The sequence below is a fragment of the Danaus plexippus genome, chromosome Z, assembly GCF_018135715.1.
Source record: "Danaus plexippus chromosome Z, MEX_DaPlex, whole genome shotgun sequence".
NCBI lineage: Eukaryota > Metazoa > Arthropoda > Insecta > Lepidoptera > Nymphalidae > Danaus > Danaus plexippus.
This window is the reverse complement of record NC_083559.1, coordinates 1,176,759-1,198,840: the sequence shown is the minus strand read 5'-3', so window position 1 is coordinate 1,198,840 and position 22,082 is coordinate 1,176,759. Positions and strand designations below refer to the sequence as shown.

General features: G+C 32.7%; 1 protein-coding gene across 2 annotated transcripts in view; it reads right to left on the bottom strand.

The window, feature by feature from the left end:
* Nucleotides 1-1,931: 1,931 nt before the first annotated feature.
* The window catches only part of LOC116777134 (Krueppel-like factor luna), a 42,830-nt gene continuing 22,679 nt past the window's right edge, over nucleotides 1,932-22,082 (bottom strand). Inside the window, exons 2-4 of one of the 2 annotated variants that reach the window (XM_032670514.2) lie at nucleotides 9,762-9,957; nucleotides 6,858-7,016; nucleotides 1,932-6,723 (exon numbers count right to left, since the gene is read on the bottom strand). In XM_032670514.2, coding sequence (XP_032526405.1) covers nucleotides 6,548-6,723; nucleotides 6,858-7,016; nucleotides 9,762-9,957 — 531 coding nt within the window. In that variant the 3' untranslated portion in view covers nucleotides 1,932-6,547. Of the gene's footprint in view, nucleotides 6,724-6,857; nucleotides 7,017-8,329; nucleotides 9,036-9,761; nucleotides 9,958-22,082 lie in introns of those variants that run through there. The other variant, XM_061526042.1, reaches the window with a different exon arrangement.

Here is a 22,082-nt window from a genome sequence, read left to right as displayed (position 1 = left end):
TACTAGAAAGTAGAAACATCAAACAAGGTGACGGTTAACAGCACAGATGAAGTAAGTTTTAGTTTAAACAAAAAATTTCCGTTGATAGATAACATTAATGAACATAGATTAAATAAAAATTCTCACTAAGCATATTTAGAGTAATATTAAAAGTTTACAGAACTAATACGTAATACTAGACTGTATTTTTTTTAACTTGTTGTACAAAAATGTTTATAACTCCTTAAAGAAATGCAATCCAAAACAGAGCTCAGGGAAGTCAAAAATGCTAATTTAACCATAACTCTTTATTTAAGAGTATTTTTATTTTTAAAAATGTTTTCCTGAACAATAACAAAGGCCACCTGTTTTATTATAAATATCACTTTTTTATTACACAATTGCCGAAAAATACAATAAGATTCAAATATCTTTTATGGAAAATGTTGCCATTGTAATAAAAAATTGGTGGCGTGTTATATGAAACTATTGTTTTAATTCGTGCTATTTACATAATTCAGTCTAAATTAATTGGAACCTTATTTAAATATATTACAATTAGACAGGATTTTTACACAAGATTTTTATATAGATGTTTAACTTTTCGGCTCAGTATTCATCAACGTCTAAGTTTTATACATTTTGTTTGGGTTACGAAGTGGAGAGTTTATTAGACGATCCCATATATGGAAAACCTGCTCTGTTGCATATGCATGTACTTACATCCATTCTAGTATTGGTTAACGTTCCATCCCCAAAACTTATACATCATCTTGCCATGCGCAATCCAACCCCCACTCCGTTGCAATTTTTTTTTATCCGGATTTTTTTTAAGGTAGTATAATGTCCTTGAAATTCTCGCGTAATTTTTTTTAATAGTTTAACATAGGAGATATCCTACAATATTGTGTACGTGATGTGTATTCAAGAGGATCTACCAGAGGTAGGAATAAATGTTGTGACATTTCCCATATACTGTAAAACAAAAAGCACCCAGAAGTACAATGAAATCCATTCAAAATTATGTGCAGGATTGATAAAGAATATGGGTGATTTAAAATAAATTGTCCAAGATACTTAATATTTATACAGTATAAGCCAATTTAATTGAATATAATTTTCTTAGAATCCATTCTGGTTGTAATAATATCCAAAATTCTGTAGGCAGGCTCTATAATAGTGTTTAAGTGTTTTGCTTGTGCCTCTGTTGGATCAAAACAGTATTTTTGTTAGATACTAAAGCCATTAAACAGAAAATATCTTAATGAATAACATGTCAGAAAACCACATATGTTAAACATTTTTATTTGTTTGATTTGGTAAGGTTTATTGTATTAAAATTTATCCTATACCATTTCTATGTCTATAAGTATAACTCAAGGACACAAACTTATGCAAATAAGTGTAATAATAATAAAAATCTATATTCAAAATTTTTATCACCTCATTGGTTAGAGCAATTAAATAGTATGCTTGGTAACTTTTCTACTCCAGAATAACAATATTTTAAAGTAAATTAACAAATTATGACCATTGTTTTATCTAGTAAATAAGTGGGAATCTTAAAATATTATTATTTAAAAAGAATTTTTAAATTAATTCAATGGGTTCAGCGTGAAATTTTGCATATGTTTTGTAAAGTTTGGTTTTCAAGTAATGAAATTGACCCTCCAAAAGACAATAATAATAGTGTAATGTAGTTTGATTTTCATTGTTTTTTAAATGTAAGGAAGTTATCAACTATCATATAACTCAATGCCATTATTAGATAACCACACAGTTTTTGGGTCGCTCTCTTCATTCTTTTCCATTAAAACTAAACGGGCAAGGCAAATATTGGTGTTTTCAAATAGTTTTTCCAGCTTAGATAATTAGAAAACAGGGCATTATCTTGCAATTGAATCCTTTCATTTTTATACATTATAGATTGAGGAGGAAAAAAAAAACTGTAGTCACATATAAGAAAAATTTATTAATATAAAATGCAATACACTAGTTAACTCACCCCTTCCAAGGGTTTCACAAGTAATACACATTCATATCAGACAACCAAACAATAATACTCACTTTCTATGTAATATAAATTGAAATGTAAATAAAAGTAACTATATTAAACTAATTTAGGTATGTACATTAGTACGGCTCTATGAGAATATGATAAGCCATTATCTAAGTTTAGATTAAAGACCAATATTGTTCATAAACAGTTTTGAACATTTGTAGAAAAGTGATTCTGAAGTGACATGTCTTGATTTTGTGGTGTTGGATACATATGGGATCAAATCTGTATCGGTTTGTCAGAACATTGAGTAGTTTGCTCATACAAAACATGCTCTCGGATCAAATTTCATTGCACTTGTTTATATAAAATTCTCATTGCAAAAACCCTACGTAACAAACAGAACTGTCATAAACATATTTTCATTACACACAGATTATAAACCAGTAGGTACTAAGATAACATCAATGTAGTATGTATTTATTAACTGACTTAAAGTAAAATTAATATTTATCTATATTATCCTTACACAGTTAATCTTGACAGTTCTGTCAGTTGCTACTCATCCTTAACATATACTAATTTTGAACAATTATGAAGCGCAAACCCACTGATTTGAGAAGCACTGGAATGTAAACAATTAATGTGAACGACATATAAAAATGTTTAAATAACATCCAGATAATTTATATGTGATGTAATTACTTAATTACTTGTTGCATTAAATATTCCATTACAAAATTTTGGGAAACATGATTACTATATAAGAAAATTGCTGAGATACACTGTTGAGTTATTATACCTAATTGAAATTCAGTTAACAATATATGGGCATGCATTTATTAAACAGCGAAACTGTTCCTGTCCTATCTAAACATAAATTATAAATATAAAAATTGTTTCTTATTTATTTTTTTTTTTTATTTTTTTTTTAATAAAAATAAAAAGGTGCGCACTCCTATTGCTCAATGGGTTCTTTTATATATTGAATAACCTATATACAGGTTGATTCAAAAATACACAGCCGCAACTTTTTATAATTGTCTATACACGTGTATATTATACTTAGGTATCATAACGTTACATTAACCACAGGTAGTATATTTTATCTACTCTACTAATATGCAGGTATCAGCTTCGTGAATAATATAACTTATAAACTAATCCTTTTTATACCTAATCACATCTAAAACATGCTGTAAGCACAGGTATCACACCATGTACATTCTATTACATTATATTTCTATGACACAATTACATAATAACAGTATATTTTGCCACAAGGGCTGGATAAACTTATGAATCACATTTTATATACTTCTTAATTGCTAAAATTACGATTTTAAACATCCACACATTTATCTAGACTTTAACACATTAAAATATATCCAAAAAACTGTTACATCGTAATAAATGATAAATATATAAATAAATTAATATAAAATAAACTTAAAGCGCTAAGTGGGATACTAAGATACTATTACATGATGTTTAATATATTTATAGTATAAATTCGATTCGCGATACCTTAATTTTAGTGCTTCTTAGTTTTGGAAGGGTGATTATATATCTTTATATATATGAAGTATAATAATGATTTGTTTAAAAATATCGTTGTTACATTAAATGTAACAATAGATTGAAATTAATGTTACCGTTTAAAGCCTAGAAAAACGTTAAAACACTATTAATTAGGAGAAGAGAAGTTGACATTCTTTTTTTTTTTTTTTATTACAATTTTGGCAATTTTTTTTTTTATAAATAAAAAACTTTTAGGGGCATCCCATAATATTTAATTACGCTAGAATTTTAAATTCTTCATTAGAATAAAGTCGTTGCTGTAGAGTGGTTCACTAGGTAAGTTAATGTCTGTCAAATATGTTTAAAAAAAAAAGAATATCAGTTGTATTTAAAAAATAAAATCGTCCAACCAGACCCCTGAGATTGTATTGATGTAAATAATCACAATTTTCACAATTCGGGAAGACTACATCATTGGCCCCCGGGATAATATCTTTAGGAATATAAAAATTATTTTAACACACAGCTGAATCCATATTTAACGGTCTTAAATAATCTGTGCACACCACTAGACGCTAAATGGTTTAAAGTATGGCAGTTAAATTGTATGCAGTCATTGTACTTATTGTTTATTGTTACTAAAATATACAATCGCATCCCAAAAAGAATGCCCGGTGGTATTTATAATTATTTTTTTTTAATTGAATGTCAAATATCGTAATCGAACTCCGACGTTGCATCGACTACCACAGCCAGATCACACAGGATATATGTTAAATAACTGTGATTATATAAACAACGAACAAATGAAATTAAATTTCGGTAATTTTTATGAAATTCAAAATATTCAACAGCATCGACAAAATGTTATTAGCAATAAGCAAAACGTCTATATAAATAAATATATTGAGAGAAAAAAAAAACTCTATAAAATGTTACGCTCTCAAAGTTTAACATTTTATAAGTTATTATATATATAATCTATATTTTTTGTAACGATCACGTGTTACTTATAGTGATCGATTCAAGATTCAAATTGATCGTTACGTTTTTCGTAATTTCATCGAAATTATACGAAGCGTTTCTTGTTTCTATATTATATTATATATTTAATATATATCAAATAATGTGACTGAGGGTTTTTTTTTTCTTTTTTAATTTCAACTTTAATTGCTCAGTTTCACCTTTTCTGCTTTTCACAGCTGTCAAGAATATATATATGTATATACATTCGAGTCGTTTAACATATACGAAAAAACATGTGCGTAAGAAGCACAACCATTGAGATATAGAACAGCGTTTTATTTGGGTCAAGTGAAAACTCGTAGTTTTTATATGAGAAAAAACTTACTTCCTAATGAAAAACGTCAGTTAAACAACCATGAATTTACTTCAAATTTCGATAATCTCGTAAACTTTTCGAATATTTTTATTTTTATGTAAATGTTCACTTAATTTATCTTTAATCAGCATAACCTTAAAACTAGGTCATATATATATATATATATGGAAAAGAAACAATTTTACTTAGCTAGTCATATCTTATGATATGTTGTGACTAAGAGATCCGAAATCTTAAGTCGGTATTGTGTAAGCTCTTAAATTATTCACTTATCTGAATAATCAACGCAATCAAGCTATAATTTTTTATATAAATTTAAACTACGTATAATTTTTGAAGACGTCTATAACAGGAAACAATAATATAAGTAGAGGCAAATATTTTTCAATAGCAAACGAATATTTATAATGGCTTACAAAAGAGTCAACATTAGATCCCAAAGTCACAATACGATCAGGCTGGCATAAAAAGCGCCCGAAATATAAACAAAACATATAGAAAATAAATATAGCGACTGTGATTCAGAATCAACTTGCTCGATGAAATAACTTCAAGAAAATCCGTGACGCCGTCACACCCTCAGCGTTCAGACTTCAGAGTTAGTGTGAACAATATACTCTCAGACTATGTGTGTAACGGCGTAACGTTTATGACAATAAAAACCCATTTTCGCAGACAAACATAAAAATTCAGCCTACAATAACGGAATGAGAGAGTAAAAGAGAAAGTAATATTAACATAACGCAATAAGATTTACATAAAATCTAAACACGAAGTGCGCGGTGCAGTCGCATCGGGACTAATAAATAATTTGTGACATATATAAAAAAAAAAAAAACAATTACTTTAAATCTCAACAACTGACATATATGGTTAAATAACAACGCTCGCAGCGACTGCACTGGGACAACACATCAGCTGACTTACAGACATACAGCAAATAAATTATATGTCACACGTTACAATACGAAAGTCTTCGGAACGATGCGAGATAACACTACAAAGTATCCTTACCATAAGTTCGTTCGTCACTACGTACGGAGCGTCTTTAGTTTTCATTCGTAAGCGAACACTATCGTAAACTTATGAATGAAGAAACTAGAAAGGTCGCGTATGTTGTGTGCAAACTTGTGATAAATGATAATGCTACAGTTGTTATTGCATGATAAAGAAGTTAACACCCGCCCGCCCGTCGACGATGGCACAACTGTCGGCAGCCGCTATGCGACCAGCGAACATAAAAACCTCTCTGTACACAAAGCTTAGACATCTTTTACATAATAAACAACGGCAAATATAAAAAAAAAGTCCTCTTATCGCAAAACGAAGAACCACAACGACACAGGCCGAAAAGGAGATTATTTTTTTTTTTTAATACCTTTAAAATAATTAATTAATAAAAAATAACTTTAAAGCATTAGGTGCAATGAGTGTTGACTTGGCTACGTACGTAGCTAATTTTCTTTGGCATGCAACGCTTCGCGACACCCGCCACCGCGAGCCCTTCCAAAACAAGCGATAATAACGCAGGACGCGCAATAACATCAGGGGCACACGAAATATAGAAATGGGATCGGTCACATCGATGATGATGAACGCACCGTGAAATATTGCGGTTCATAATAGCGCGGTTGCTACGGCGACGTCTTACAGGCGCGTTTGTTCCGATTCCCGATGAGTTTGGGTGTGGGTGGGGGGTTCGGCAGCTACGCGTGGCGCTTCGCATGGAGTGCGAGGTGGTCTGAGCGGGAGAAGCAGCGTTCGCAGTGACGGCAGCGGAACGGTTTCGCGCCGGTATGCTTCCGGTAGTGTCGGGTCAGCTCATCGGAGCGAGCAAACCGCCATTCGCAGCCCTCCCACGAGCACTTGTACGGCTTCTCGCCTGGAACAGGAAACGTTCGTTAACGTATAGTTTATGAAATATAAATATTATCTGACGCTTAGAATTGTTATAAATATAGAGTTTCCTAGATAGTTTGCTATATCGCTGTTTTCAATTTACATTTTTTTTTCTACCTGTGTGAGTCCTTTTGTGGGCTTTGAGGTGCGAGCTCTTGGTGTAGACTTTATCGCACGCGGGGAATTCGCAGCGGTGGACGCGTCGACGGGGATCCGTTGCATGCGCGTGCGCATGATGCCGCGGCACATGACGACGCACCGGCGGGCTGGGCTCGTCTGGAAACATTCGTCATGTTCATTTAATTTCAAATTCATATTCAAATTTATTATTATTGCTCAGAAATCACATCGTATACCTTTAATAGTTTCCAAACAACAAAAAATCATTTAAATATTGTACTCATAAGAAAATCATTATAACTACTCTATAAATCTAAGACAACATATGTAAATATTGTTCAAATATAACATAATAAAGTCTGAAAGGAAATTTAAATAATATTAAAACGATATAATAATGAAAAAGTAAAACCGTGCATAATTGCTATTCAAATATTTCAATATTACAACAAAACACATCTAGGAAGAAGCGATATTTTAATTTTAAGGATATCAATTTAATGAAAAATAAGTACGTTAATGAAATAGTTAATCGGATTTCTTCGATATGTAATTTTTTTTTTATATTATCGTACTGAAAAAAAAAAATTTCGTTTATTTTTATATATTTTTTTTAATATAGAGAAAATTGCGGATTGATTTTCGATTAAACATATGAAAAAACCATGACATATTCATCCAATGGCCTGAGTATATTTTATGTGTAATGTTTTTTAAGTCAAGGCCATAATGAGATCGTGGATTAAGGGCCTACATAGTTTTCAGGGGATCGGCAACAGTTTTCTGTCTGCATAGATTAACTATAAGAATTACTGACACAGTTACTTGTACGGAAAATTTGAGTTGTTAAATATTTTTGAATTTTATTGTTTTAAAATGAATTTCATGAAATTTATAGATACAAATCTAATTAACGTTTAATGTTTAAGACAGCTTTTGTCTTAATATGTATGGTTTTATATTACACATATGCTTGTCAGTACTAAAATTACTGGACCGATTTTAACTAGCACAAAATTGATTGTATAAGTAACTACAGCTTAGTTACTTTTACTTTATAAATTTTATTTACGTTTAAGTCGTGGCTGTGGCTAATATCAAGCCTATCACTTAAATACAAAAAAATAATGTTAGTTGCTATTCAACTGCGCAATTCAGATTTTATAAATAATACATTTCACATCAAACTCAAACTTATCATTCGTAAAATTAAATAAAAAAGCTACGTAACATATTTTTTTTTTCTATTATATTAATTTTTATAATTCTTATATTAGTTAAGTTTCATTAACTCGATCAAAAGAATAAGTTCTACGGTTTGAATTAATTCTATATTGAATTTATTAGCTAAGCAATTTTAGGAAATTGAAGGTTTGATAGTGGATGTGTCGTCGAGTATCGTAAAACACATTTTTTATCCGCAAATAACGATATTCGATGACAGCTATTAGGAAAAATAAAAAAAAAAGTTCAAGAAGGATTTATTTCAATATTAATATTTGAGAGCACTAAATAGTCAACGTTAAAAACATACACATAATAATAATAAATAAAATTAAATATGTTGTTTTTCGTTACAAGACGGAGCTCTCCACTTAAGACTCAGAATGTTAGATAAATACAAGTCCGATCAACGTAGTGTAATCTTAAACGAACAACATATTTACTGTAATAAATTAGGAAAACATATAATGAAGACGATTGTAAATACAAAAAAACATCGTAATAACATCGACATACTAAAACTACGTAACGGAAAAACATCGAAAGCTCTGCGTGTCGTTCAAAAGCCGCAATCTTCTGTAGTTTGCGAAATTCGTCGGAGTATCGCGGTTATAAGTCAAGCGGTGCAAAAACATTCGTAAGTATTGTTTGCACCGCTTGCTGAAGTGTTTCTGCGTGCTGGAGCGTGATGCAAGATCCATGTCACTGGCCACACTAGACCTGACCTACCTTTCTTCGCTGGTACGATAGTGATTCCCTCTGAACGTTTGACTTCCTCGCGCACTTGGATAGCTTGGACCGGAGGCACGGTAACAGTTACAATATTCCGCCTCACGTGATTAACGGTTCCATGCCGAGATATTCTTGCAGCATTGCGCTGACAAGTTGGACCGTGTTGGCCAACCTGACTGAGTCCACATCGGCAGCGATGTGGCTCATTTACTTTCGTCCCTAAACAAGCAACATATCAAACTCTTTCGGAGTATCATAGTGTTTATTATATACATGCCATCTATATGTTGATGTTTTAGCAATAATCGAGTATCACAAGACGTTTTGTATAAAAGAAAGAGTTCCGATCTTTATTTTTTATTTGATATTTTTTTTTTAATAAATATTTATTGACTCTAAATTTAATAAAGGAACACTATAATAATCTCAACAGAGTTATCTCAGCAACAGAGTTATCTCAACTGTAGGTTTTGTGGTGAACTTTGCGTAATAATGTATCAACTCTAAGAACGGGCGGTGAAACTATTTTTAATAATGGCGGGTAGTTGTTTCTCTGCACAGTATATTGTTCAAAGCCACTAAGCTTATAGACTTTTCGACATTAGTCCTGTGAGATATCTACCTTTTGGTACATTCGATATATGAAGGCTTCGTTGTTAATAAACGACGCGCAGTTCGAAGGTTTAGGAGACTTTTCATATATTTTATTAATTTTTAAGCGCATACGATTATTCGCGGCTGACATGTCTGGTAATAACTGAAACTTGCTTATCAATGTTATCCATATATTTTCATTCTGTTTGATTATAATACAAATACTATAAAATTATATGTCAAAGACGTAGATACAAAATTGTTTCAAATGTCCAAGTATCCAATTTATTGTACCAGCACACGGTAGAGTCGAAATATTTTGTATGTAAATCGAATGTAACCTAATTTTACCTCTTGGTTCATCGGAATCACTAGGCGGTTCACTTTTCACTGCTGCAGTTGTGACTGTGACCACTCTAGGTGACTGCGGGGAGAGGGAAGAAGGTGGCGAGCAGGAGGAAGACCTCGCCCACTCCTCCTCTTGAAGGGAATCTCTGCGCTTCCCGCGGGGTTCTTCCCGGAGGTACCGCTCCATTTCGTAGCATGTCTGAAAAGATGACTGAATTATATTAATCGATTCTCGACATTTTTTATCAACTTCTGCAGCGCAGTGCGGCTGGAATTCGATTCCGATTGATTTTATTCTAATGGCAAACGTCGCTAAAAAATTAGATCGACGTTTTTATAGCCATTATTTGATATTGTTGAGGTTAAGTGATTTTGTTTTCAGAAGGCCGACACAATTGTGATAATGATATATATAGCGATGATAACAATCAGGGCGACGTCCACTTTAATCAGATACAGATTTAGTGTCCGTCTGGTTATAAAAAGAGTTTATGTTATTTAGTAACTTTATTTTCATAGTGATATAGTAGAAACTAGTCAATATCACATAAATATTTACAGAAGCAAAAAATGACTAACACAATCAAATTCGCTTACCACAAAAATATTTTTTGAGTAAAGTTTTATTTCCCAAAAACAAAAAAATGTGTCGGAACGTATTCAAGCTTTAAGAAACATTCGCAACTTGCGCAATACCCAGAAGTCATAATTCTAGGCCTTTATTGAATGAAAAAATACTCGCTTTTATACAAATATTCTAAAGCACGTTTATATCTCAAGCATTTTTTGTCAAATAATGTTATTAAAAAAATATTATTGCAATTTTAATATTTTTTCTGTTCATATTATAGAAGGAAAAGCGTTGTTATATAAAATTATATGTCCCATATAAAAAGTTTAACGATGATTATTATAAGTAAGCAGAATGCTCGACGCATATTGTAACCAAACTTTTTGCTTCAAAAGCGTATATGGGCAGTGTCTCGTCGGCGAGCGTTGCGAATAAGTTGCGTATTTGGTGAACGGTGACGCAAGATAGTATGGTCAATGTAGTTTTTTTTCTGTAGTTTTAACCACGAAGCTGTGTATTCCCGTGTGCTTGTACTGCAGTGGGTATGCATCGTTTACGAGAGGAGGCCCAAACTTGTTTACGTAATGACAACGATTCAAAAACGCAGGGAAAATAGAAAACATTAAAACAGATCAAGTTCCTATGACAGGATAATTCCACTTTCGGAATAATGGAAGCCACATAAGTTTTTAAGGGTCTCGCCATGTGCATGTGTTATTCCCAATGGTAGTATTTCGTCATCGTTATTCTTACAAACATATTTATTTATACTGACTAAGCTAAATGTCAACATTAAAACGACTGCCCCATAAACATTATTTTTATATTTCACAAAGAAATTATTTTAGGAAAAATATTTTAATAAGATATACTTAGATATATTTGTTGTATAATTTTTTACCTATTTATTTGTTGCGACCATTATAATTAATATAGTCAATTTAGATATGAGACCTATTTTTAAGGAACAAGATCTTGTATCAAATAAGAGTATATACATTTCCATATGTTTTCATATTTGAATAATAAAGGACATATTAAAAAAAAATACATATATTTTACGAATATGTATAAGAATGGACAAAAGCGCCCACTACTCGATAAATCCCACGTGAAAGAGAGGTCAATGCTCCCCAGGCAAGGCTAGGCGAAGGTACAGGGCAGTGGGTACGGGGCCCGATACCTCTAAATTTAACGGTATATTTCGGAAGGTATCAAGCTTCACTGAGCAACCCTTGTAAACCCTATTACTATGACATTAAGACCTTTTATCGAATACACAGCGGAGCAATCGTGATCTTGCAAGAGTTCCGAAGATTAAATCGATGATCAACTACCACTGCGGAGCACGAATATGAATTATGATTTTGATAACAGCTATCACGAACCCATCGATACAGTATATACAACCTCTTTGTTGTTTTTGAATGAAATGTCATTATTTTCAGAGGCATAAGCGAAAATTGTCTGTGAGTTTTAGCACTGCTTTCTAAATTTGTTTGTGATAAGAAGAGTATAGGTAATTGTTATTTGGTAGTGTAATGTATAGAGAATTTAGGTAGTCGTGTTTATAAATTAGTGAGTTAAACTGATTTATTTGTAAGCATTATATTCGACAGCCACTCATAGGAATTGTGTGAATTTTGGTATAGTAATATTCGAGCATTAATAGGCACATCACAATATAGTAGGAACTGGGAAGGAATGAAATTCAGAATACACAAAAATATCTATAAACATCACAGTATACTTTCTGATAAATTACCCTTCTTTTAATAATTTAATATTTTTGTCTTTTTGCAATTCATTTCGATTCGAACGATATTCTGGCAATGTTATCGACAGAAAAAAATCTTAAAAGGAATGGCATATATAGGGTTTTCCATTAAGGGCGCTTGATCGTGCAGAACTTCCATCGTAGCGTGTGCTGTGTGGCACGTAGCACCGTCCTGTTGAAACCACATGTTGTCCAGATCCATATTCTCGATTTCAGGCCAAAAGAAGTTGGTTATCATCGACCGGTATCGCTCACCATTGACGGTGACGGCCACACCATTATCGTTTTCGAAAAAATACGGACCAATCACGCCTCCGGCCCAAAATCCGCACCAAACAGTCACTTTCTGCGGGTGCATTGCCACTTGGTGAACCTCGTGTGGATTGGTCTCGTCCCAAATATGGCAATTTTGCTTGTTGACATAGCCATTCATCCAAAAATGCGCCTCGTCGCTGAAGATGATTTTTTTGCCAAAATCGGCGTCAACTTCCAACTGCTCTAATGCCCAGTCAGCGAACACACGGCGCTGTCTATGGTCATTAACCTTGAGCTCTTGGGTCAGCTGGATCTTGTACGGGTGCAGGCTCAAGTCACAACGCAAAATTCGCCAAGTTGTCGTCTGCGAAAGGCCGAGTTCCTGTGCGCGACGCGGAATTGACTGCCGCGGGTTTTCGAGGACACTGTCGCGCACAGCGGCGATATTCTCGGCAGATCTCGCGTTACGTTGACGCACGGGAACCGGCTGATTGTTAACTGACCCGGTTGACTCGAATTTGTCCACCAATCGACGGATAGTCGACTCGGCAGGACGATCATCGCGACCGTAAAACGGGCGAAGTGCGCGGAACGTTGCTCGAACTGAAGACCCATTTTCATAAAACAATTTTATGATTTGCACGTGCTGCTCGACACTGTAACCTGCCATGGTGGTTTGGGAGGACGGAATGAATATAACACACTGCATTTGACAGCTGTCACTCAAACAACATGGCCGCAATCAGCTGTCAAAGTTCAAGCGTCCCTATTGGAAAACCCCATATATTAAATAATATAGTTTAGGATATAACATGTATTCTACGCTTTTTTAGATTTTCAAACATCAGAACCAATGCAAAATATTTTTCATACGAAGTATCACAAAGCGTATTACAGTTCCGAAGTTATATAATTTGATATAAAGTTTAAATATTTGCCAAACGTCACTTTGAAGTCGTGAATATTGTTTGCAGTTGACATTAAAGTTCAGCAAACTGAAGTTAGAGGTGGATTAGAAACTTCGTTTCTTATGTGTATTCGTATTTATTTACATAAAAATAAACTAACAAGTCGAGACAAAGACAATTTTTATGAAGTATTAAACGCAGATATTTTAACTTCAATAATCTTTAAAAAAAAAACTAAATATAATTTAATGATAACATGATTTGAATGTCAGTAACAGTTCTGAAATTAGTAGCGGGCTTAAATTAAAAAAAAAAATGTATTCCTTTATCATTGAAATGTCTACTTCGCTTTACACGATCGGTATACCAACGTGACGTTTGCTATCACTAAACACACAGAATGATAACTGAGATTAACAAAAATATACAATGTTTCGGTACAGCGGACATAAATAAAAGTTAATACAAAAAGTTAAAACTAAAGTCATGGCTTATAATCATATGTCGTTTGTAATCACAAATGCACTGAAAATTTTTCGTGTTTTTAATCACAGAAAGTATTACTATCTATAAAAATACAGTATACTATTTTTATAAACGCAGAAGTTGACGACACTGTTTGTAAATCCGACAATCAAAGTTACTGAACCGAAACCAGTGAAACTACGAGAAACAGGTGGAATGTTGAATTTTTTCACGGCGTCTCTATTTGTCAGAAAATTTGTTATATGCAAAAAAAATCTTAAAAAAATAATCCTTATATTCTTAACGGTAACGAATGTCATATATTTATCACCATGTTACGAATGTTGTTGACTTTAAGAACATAATTATAATAAAAATTTACAAAAGGTACATCTCAATTTACATTATATAAAATAAAAATAAAATTACTAAGATTTTTATATAATTCCATAACAATAAGACCGACAACAAAGGCCAATTCATTAGAGGACAACAGTCGCATGTTATTATACGAAGACTGTGAAGTTTGAATTGTCATTTTTTTTTCATTGCAATGGATTTTTTTTTATTCAAATTTTTTTTTTTCTCCAGCTTACGTATTACTTGCACTTTATTTTTAATATACCCGGAAACTTATGACAAATATATTGTTGTAGTTCAAAAATGTGTTTGCAAAATGTTGGCAACATTGGTCGTGTTCGTTCCCATGGTTGTAGAAACTGCTATAACCGCAGTTCCCAGTTACATGATGTCGCACATGGCCACCCTACATAGCCGACCTCTTCCGCTGCGCATGAGTTACTTTCACGACCGCCTTTCGAAGTTTCTCGCACTTTTCCACGTCGAGAAAAATGCATTGTATTGAGGATGTCACTTGGATGTATTGGTATTATCCGCATTATAATAATTGCATACGTATACATCATAAAGCAACGTCTTTTACCTATTATTAAATGTGTTCAATGTCATCGGAAAGTCTTTTTTTTTCGGTATATTTTACTTGGGCTCATTCTTCAGGGTTAGGTTGTAATGTCTATTTATAGTGTTTTGGACTATGTCTTCTAATAGATATAAGACAGTTGTAGCCATAACACTCCTATAACATGTTCTTCACACTTCCTTAAAACAAACAATGTTTACCTCAAAACCAAACACAGCATATTATTGTTTACCTGATCTTAAAATCGAATTCGAAATAACTTTCCTATTATTAGTAGAGAAAAAAAATTATAATAATTGTATTTTTTGAATACTTCTTAGTGTTGTCTACATCAGATTGAATTGCTTATGGCACTAATTCTATTTCTTTTACCACGTTGGTGTAGTAGTGGTACCTATTATTAAGCGGTCCCTGTAGCCTATGGGCACCAGTAATACCCCAAACAAATTCTCGCAACACATTCCAATATACAGGCGGTACAATACATAGGGAAGCGAGATCTCTCCTGAGGCTTCACGCCTGTGAGCAGGGGATCATGGACAATTCTCACAGCTCTTTATTGATCGCAATTAAGTTTATATGTACTCGTGAAAGCATCAACCCAGAGGACATCAGCCAATCGAAGAGCCTGGGTTCACAAATTGCAAATTTCTTCCACAACATAATACAATAATCTTTGTTATTATCATCAGGTAACAGTGAATGCATGAATTAATAGGCAACATATCATTGATATTGGAGAAACAGTGTCAGAGTAGCACCGAGGCTGGTTGGACGCCAGTATTAAAGTCTATGCGATTGGAAAAAATGCCATCAACAACAGCCTTCATGCATCTGTTGGATAGAAAATTAACGATCCATTTGCAGGATCTCAGGCAAAAAATAAGACGGTAGGTACTGTAGAAGGCCCCGCTATTAGACTTGATTGAAAGCTTGTCGAGAGTCTTAGCTAACTCGTCTGTCTGACGGGTTATCTCCGTCTTCTTGAGGGAAACATTGATCGGATGTTCAGTTTCAGATATTGCATCTAGCTTTGAATTGTCTCCTGATATTGCAGAAATCTACTAATGGAGAAGTGCAAGCCGCTGAAAAAATATTCTTCTCTTTTTCGTTTTGCCATTTTCAATTATAAAGAGGACAGGTTGATATCAGCTATGCTGGAAGCTTAAGGAAAAAGCACAATGAAAGGCCAGTCTAAAGGTGAATACAGGTTCTGAGGTTGGTCTTCGTGGCGTACGGAATGTCCGCCAGTATCCCCTATTGTGGCAGTCTTGTCTAACCTAGCACGGTTAATCCTCCAAGGGTAGAGATTATGTAATTCTACGGTTGAAATCCAATAACTACCGGGAGACCAGGAGACAACCGTTTCACCGGGTCTCTTCACCAAGATCGCTACGCCCACAATTCTCGTCTAAACTTATCCGTCTATAATATCCGTATCGCTATCAACACTGGTCCCCCAGCTGCCAGCTCATCCGATCTCCAGATGAAGACTTGGATGCCTTATTCACTATAGGAGCACGACATTACGTGCAAGTAGCCTCATTTGACTGCTATCTTCTTATATAAGGAAGTGGTATCATACTTTCTGAGTCGGGCTGCTTCAAGTCAAGCGAACTAAATCCTGCGCTGCATCCTCTCCTATACAATACTTGCGTAACAACAAATTGGTTAGCGAAAAACCTTTTAGTGATGTCTTCGCAGTTGAACGTTGTTATTTTATATTGATTTAAAAAAGAGGTCATTGTATTTAGGCTAAACCGAAATAACGATTTTGAGCATCGGCAATAATGAGATACAAACACAGTTTATAAGGTATATATATATATATTATTATTATTATTGGTATATACTCTTGTTCAGTCCTGTAAATATTTCAAAATATACACGGACATACATAAAGTTACGTCCATATCCCATGGGCAGGAGCTAAACACTTAGGATTCCCACTCTACGTAACAGACACACGTCTTTTCACAAACCGCATTCGCACGGACCTTTGTGTTTCACACAGACAAATCATTTCCAGACGCGTTAGTTAGAGCGACCAGCAAGTGAATTTAGTTATACGTGTTTGCAAAAACACACCTATAATTTCGTTTCTATTGCTATAAACTAAAATTCAAATTCGAATTTGAGCAATTCGGGCTCTAGTTTTAACTTTTTTACGTTTGTCTGTTAGTCACATACAGGGTAATCCGCGATTCATGTTAGCAATAGTACTGGTGAGTTTTCTTTAGTTTTACGAGACTTTCTAAGGAATATATCGTCTATATAGGCGTGATTCAATAAAACTAGTAATTTAGAAATATTTTAATGAATGTCAACACAGCTATCCAGTATCTTGATAATAATGAGTGAAATAAAACAATAGTTGAATAACTTTTGAAAAGACTTGGCAAATCATGGTTACTACGTAAAATGTTGTTTTATAAGACCAATACTACTTTTAGTCCGCCGATAATCTAGTCAGATTTTAATTGAGATGCAAATTGTATCATCCCGCTTTAGATGATAAGTATATTACCGGGTTAATTGGGAGTTCGACCTTTAAATTTTAAATCTGGCTGTGTTTTTTTATCTTCTGCTCCTTCGCGTTTTCATATCAAACATAGACGTTACTTTAAAAAAACACATCTAAACCTTTATTCTCTTATGCGTCCGTTACTAATAAAAAAAAATTGCAAATGAATAAACCGATTCCAGTTTTTTTTGAATACGCCAAAAACGATATCTTGTTACGACAGAATCGTACTTAATCTCAATTAAACAACATTTCCAAGAATAAAATGTCATGCACGTGCTTAAAAGTGAAATTAAAAAAAAAAAACAACTCCCAGTAAACTTGATTGAGATCGAACACATGACTCGCGAACTTAAAGAGAACACTCACCGTGTGAGTTTTAAAGTAAACTGTTGAAAGTTTACAAATCTGTTATCACCGTATAAGTTTAAATATAAATATTCTTATGAGGGTCAGGTTCTATTAGTACGTTAACAGCGTCTTCTTAAACAGTCTCAGTTGCCCATGTACATATAAATCGTAGAAAATCTCATATCTCGATGATATTAAATATACGGTAGTCGATTAAAAATTTCTATAATTACACAATTAAGATTTATTATACCGTAAAGCTGTTATACGTTGTTTGCTTTATTGATTGTAAATACAGATAGCGTCATTGCAATATTAAAATCTGAATGTCCATGCACTAATATTACTCATAGGATATGTCAAAACGTGATTCAACATTTATCAGATTCTTGGGATTGAGTCGTTGCTTTTTTTTTTTTTTTTTTTAATCATATAACACTAGGTCGTGATTCATCCTGCCACTCATCAAACACCTTACAATCCTGCAATGGACGTAGAGGTCAGATAATCAATAAAATTGTCAAAATTTTAATATCAACAGAGTTATTTACATAGAAGACGTGACGATTTAATATGGTTAAACAATGTGACCTTAAAAACAGATCTGCGCTTAGCAAAAATGTCTTAAAGTTTATAAACAGTTGTGTTAGTTACCTTGTGGCAATTCTGTCTCTATGGATCCTTAATTTAAGCAACCTCTACAAATGATATTGCAGTCGTCGGTGAAATAGTAACATGATATCTTAAATGTATAATCATCTGATGCAATAGCATGTCAAATCTATCAACACGAATATCTTAGATAATTAATCAGACGAACCAGGCGGATTACGACTGTATTTATTTATTTTATGCGACTTCAATACAAACATTTTCGAGTTATTTCTTTCTCATTTACTAAGAGGATTCGTCTGTTAAAAGTTGACCAGTTGGTACTGGACGGATAGCGAAGCATTTGCAATAATACCCTTAATGGCAAGCCTGTGTATTTCTTTTGTGATTGTTTGAAAATGTATCTGCTGGACATTTTCTATCGGACTAAATGGATTGATTATAAGTGTGTTGTACCAATGGATTTTTCTGTCTCTTTAAATTTTACTTTCGTATTCCCGACGAGCATACTTCGTTCCTTACTTTATAAATGTACATGTATATTATCACCAAATGGTATTATATTTTGGCTCGATTTTATAATAGAACAGATATAAAATCTAGATCAAATTACTTGAAGAACTATATAAGCCTGCAATATCACATGGACTATATTGATAGAGAAAATAAAGCTTTATGATGTTATTAAAATACATCGATATATGAATTTTATTTTAAAAATATTTCATATGAGTAAAGATTCGTCTTTGATTGTTAAAAATCCTTAGAAAATTTCATGTTAACATGAAAAAGGGTTACCAACGACATATACGTAACTATGCATGTACTCAGAATAAAAAAAATAAATACCTTTAACAAATTATAACACTATAAAATAATGAATTCATATATCGCATAAACTATTTTAATTAAATTATTGTAACTAAGTCAAGAATTGAAGATCTGTGAAGCTCAAAACCCTAATGAGATCAATTATTTAGTGAGGGTTGGTGAGATTCATTCGTTTCACAAGTGAGTTCGAGTAGCGATAGATTTTTGTTTATTTTTGTCAGTTTAGTATATTTGGCAATCGAAAATATTAAGGTTCAAGTATTTTTTATTCCCGTAGCTTCAACCTCCTTTCAATGTTCAACCGCAATCAAATTAAACTTGAAAAATATTGCCGATGATATTGTCGTACTTTTCATTTTGCCCTTGATAGGTATCACATCAAAGCTGCACTAACTGTTCGTTTTAATTGGTATGGGATACGAAACGAAATTCGGCGCGAATCGTTAAATCTCTCGTTAATATAAAGAGAAACAAACTGCTGAAAAGATAATGAAATTAAATTCGCAAAACGAAAAACTAGAAAACAGAAGCCACTCATTCAATACTCCTGTTGTTTTCCTTACAATTGTCTTTGATATTTAGTAAAAAAAAGTACTTTATTTTATCTATTCGACACGATTTTAAAACCGTTGCCTTTTTCCGATAGTGTTTACGCGTGAAAAAAATACTTTAATTATATAAAAATATCACGAGGCATCAAGTATATAAGTCTCAAAGTAGTAACAGGAAAAAGAGCAACTAATATAGAGCTTTGCTCTTCAACTTTGCAAACTCGGAGTTATGCGGTTTTCAACCCCCCGCTTAAAAAGAGTTCCTAGCCTCCGATGCGATACTTTCGTTACTTAAGGTAAACCTTTTTAAACACTTTTTATCAATATCATTCTGAAACTTTCATAAAAAATATATAATACACGAGTACTATGACAGAAAAATAACATTTATCTTAGCGATCCTCGTTGTTAAATCCTCATAAAGGTATCAACACAAATTAGGAAAAAAATTACGTCTCAGGAATCTCGCATCGGTTCCACGATAACACGAGTCAATAAGCATTACGAGTGCATATTATGTAACCTTTGTTAGACAATCTACTTTATTTGCTGATCAGTTAATTGGTAAAATTAATTCATTAATATCGTGATTTTTCTAATTATTGTGTGTTATTATTTCATTACATTCTCTCTTAGTTCACTGAGGATGGAAGATGCAAACTTTCGTCAAAAAATTTGATTCGCAGTCACACATATATAACTTATACCTATATTAAAGTTTACAATAGTGTTCTTTGTACGTAATAAGAGGTTATAAAATATACATTCAGCACGTAAAATTCATTATTTATATTTATATAATCATGGATTAAGGCTTACCGTTTCGATTAAGGCACTTCACCTTTAAAACTAAAGAAACAAGAGGATTATCTATGGTTTATTTAATTATACGTATTTTTTTTTTAATTTTCCGTGAATTTTCTCAGCGTTCCCGTTCGTAATGAAAGTTGGGCATATACCTACCTGTATTATTTAGATCATAGCTACATTAATAATAATGTGATGTTGCGAAGCGTAGTTTAGCAGACTGTCTGTATTTTTTAGACTTATAAGCGAGTAACGGGAAAAATTTTTGAGCTATGTTAAAATTTTCAATTTAATGTCACGCTGGCGTTAACAATTATGCAGTATTGAAACCTCTCACTGCCGAAATGAATTCAGCTATCTCAAATATCTCGGTAATATCGCTGGTCAAGCTAGATCCTATCCTACTATTCAACGTTCTGTGAAGGCGAACTATTTTTCAATCCATTAAGATCCTGTCCATGCTAATGAACTGATAATCATTAATTAATTCACATATGAATAGACAACGGATTTCTGTTCGACACTTTTTAACTGTCTTCCATAAGAAATATAGTACGTTTAATTAAATTATTCTCGAAATTTTTTTGTGTGTTATATTTTTTTTGAACTGTACTCACGATGTCCTTCGTTTCGTGATGTTTTTGGATGCAAACGAGAAATATAACGCCAATTGTACATACTGAGAACCAATCAAAACGGGTGAACGTTTTTAAATTTAATACAAATACAGTTATGACTATGAATGAAATATTTAATTAACATCGCGGCTCATAAATCACTCCTGAACGACACCAAATATAAATAAACAACAAATAATTGAAGGCTATCAAAATAAATATGAAATTGCATAGCGGAATATAGAATTAAATAATATACGATACGAATTTTGGTAAGCAATAATTGATATTAATATAGTAAATTAATTGGCTAGCCGGTTTGAGGTTTAGATGTAGGCACGTCACATGTGATACAAGTGACAGTTATTATTCAGTGTGTGATTTAAACGGCTGATCGTACTCAAATAAATCGAGTCGATTTCTCTTCAATACAGAATGCATCGTAAATTAATATGTCTATTATTATAAAGAAATAACGTAACAGAATATAGAATAGAATTTTATAACTGTATTGATATAAAATATTTACGTTTACGTTCTAACTGCGAGGTCTTAAAAAGTTTATATATATTCGTCATATAAAAGCAATGAAAATTTTATATATATATGTTTGTGATGTTATAAATTGAGACGTGCCTCTTTCTTATTTTCATACGGCATACCGCTCAGCTCAACCAATATCTCCATTTGAATTAATCTATTGTTCTATGAATATTCTACATGAGTTTAGTCGCGTTATCATTACTATGAGTCAGACAACGTCGACCTCTATAAAGGTGAGTACGTCGATTATGCACGAAAAGGACGATTTTACATCAAATATATTATTTTTATGAACATAGACTAAATAATCGAATATAACCAGGACTAGAAATCTAAAAACAAGAGGATTATCTATGGTTCATTTAGTTATACGTATTTATTTTTTTAATTTTCCGTGAATTTTCTTAGTGTTTCCGTTCGTTATGAAAGTTGGGCATATACCTGTATTATTGAGATCATAGTTACAAATGAAAACAATTACCATAGATGTCTGTTAGTTTAACAAAAGAGATCTATTAATTTCGTCTACTAACAACTCAATAAATTCATTTTATTATTATTATTCAATCTCA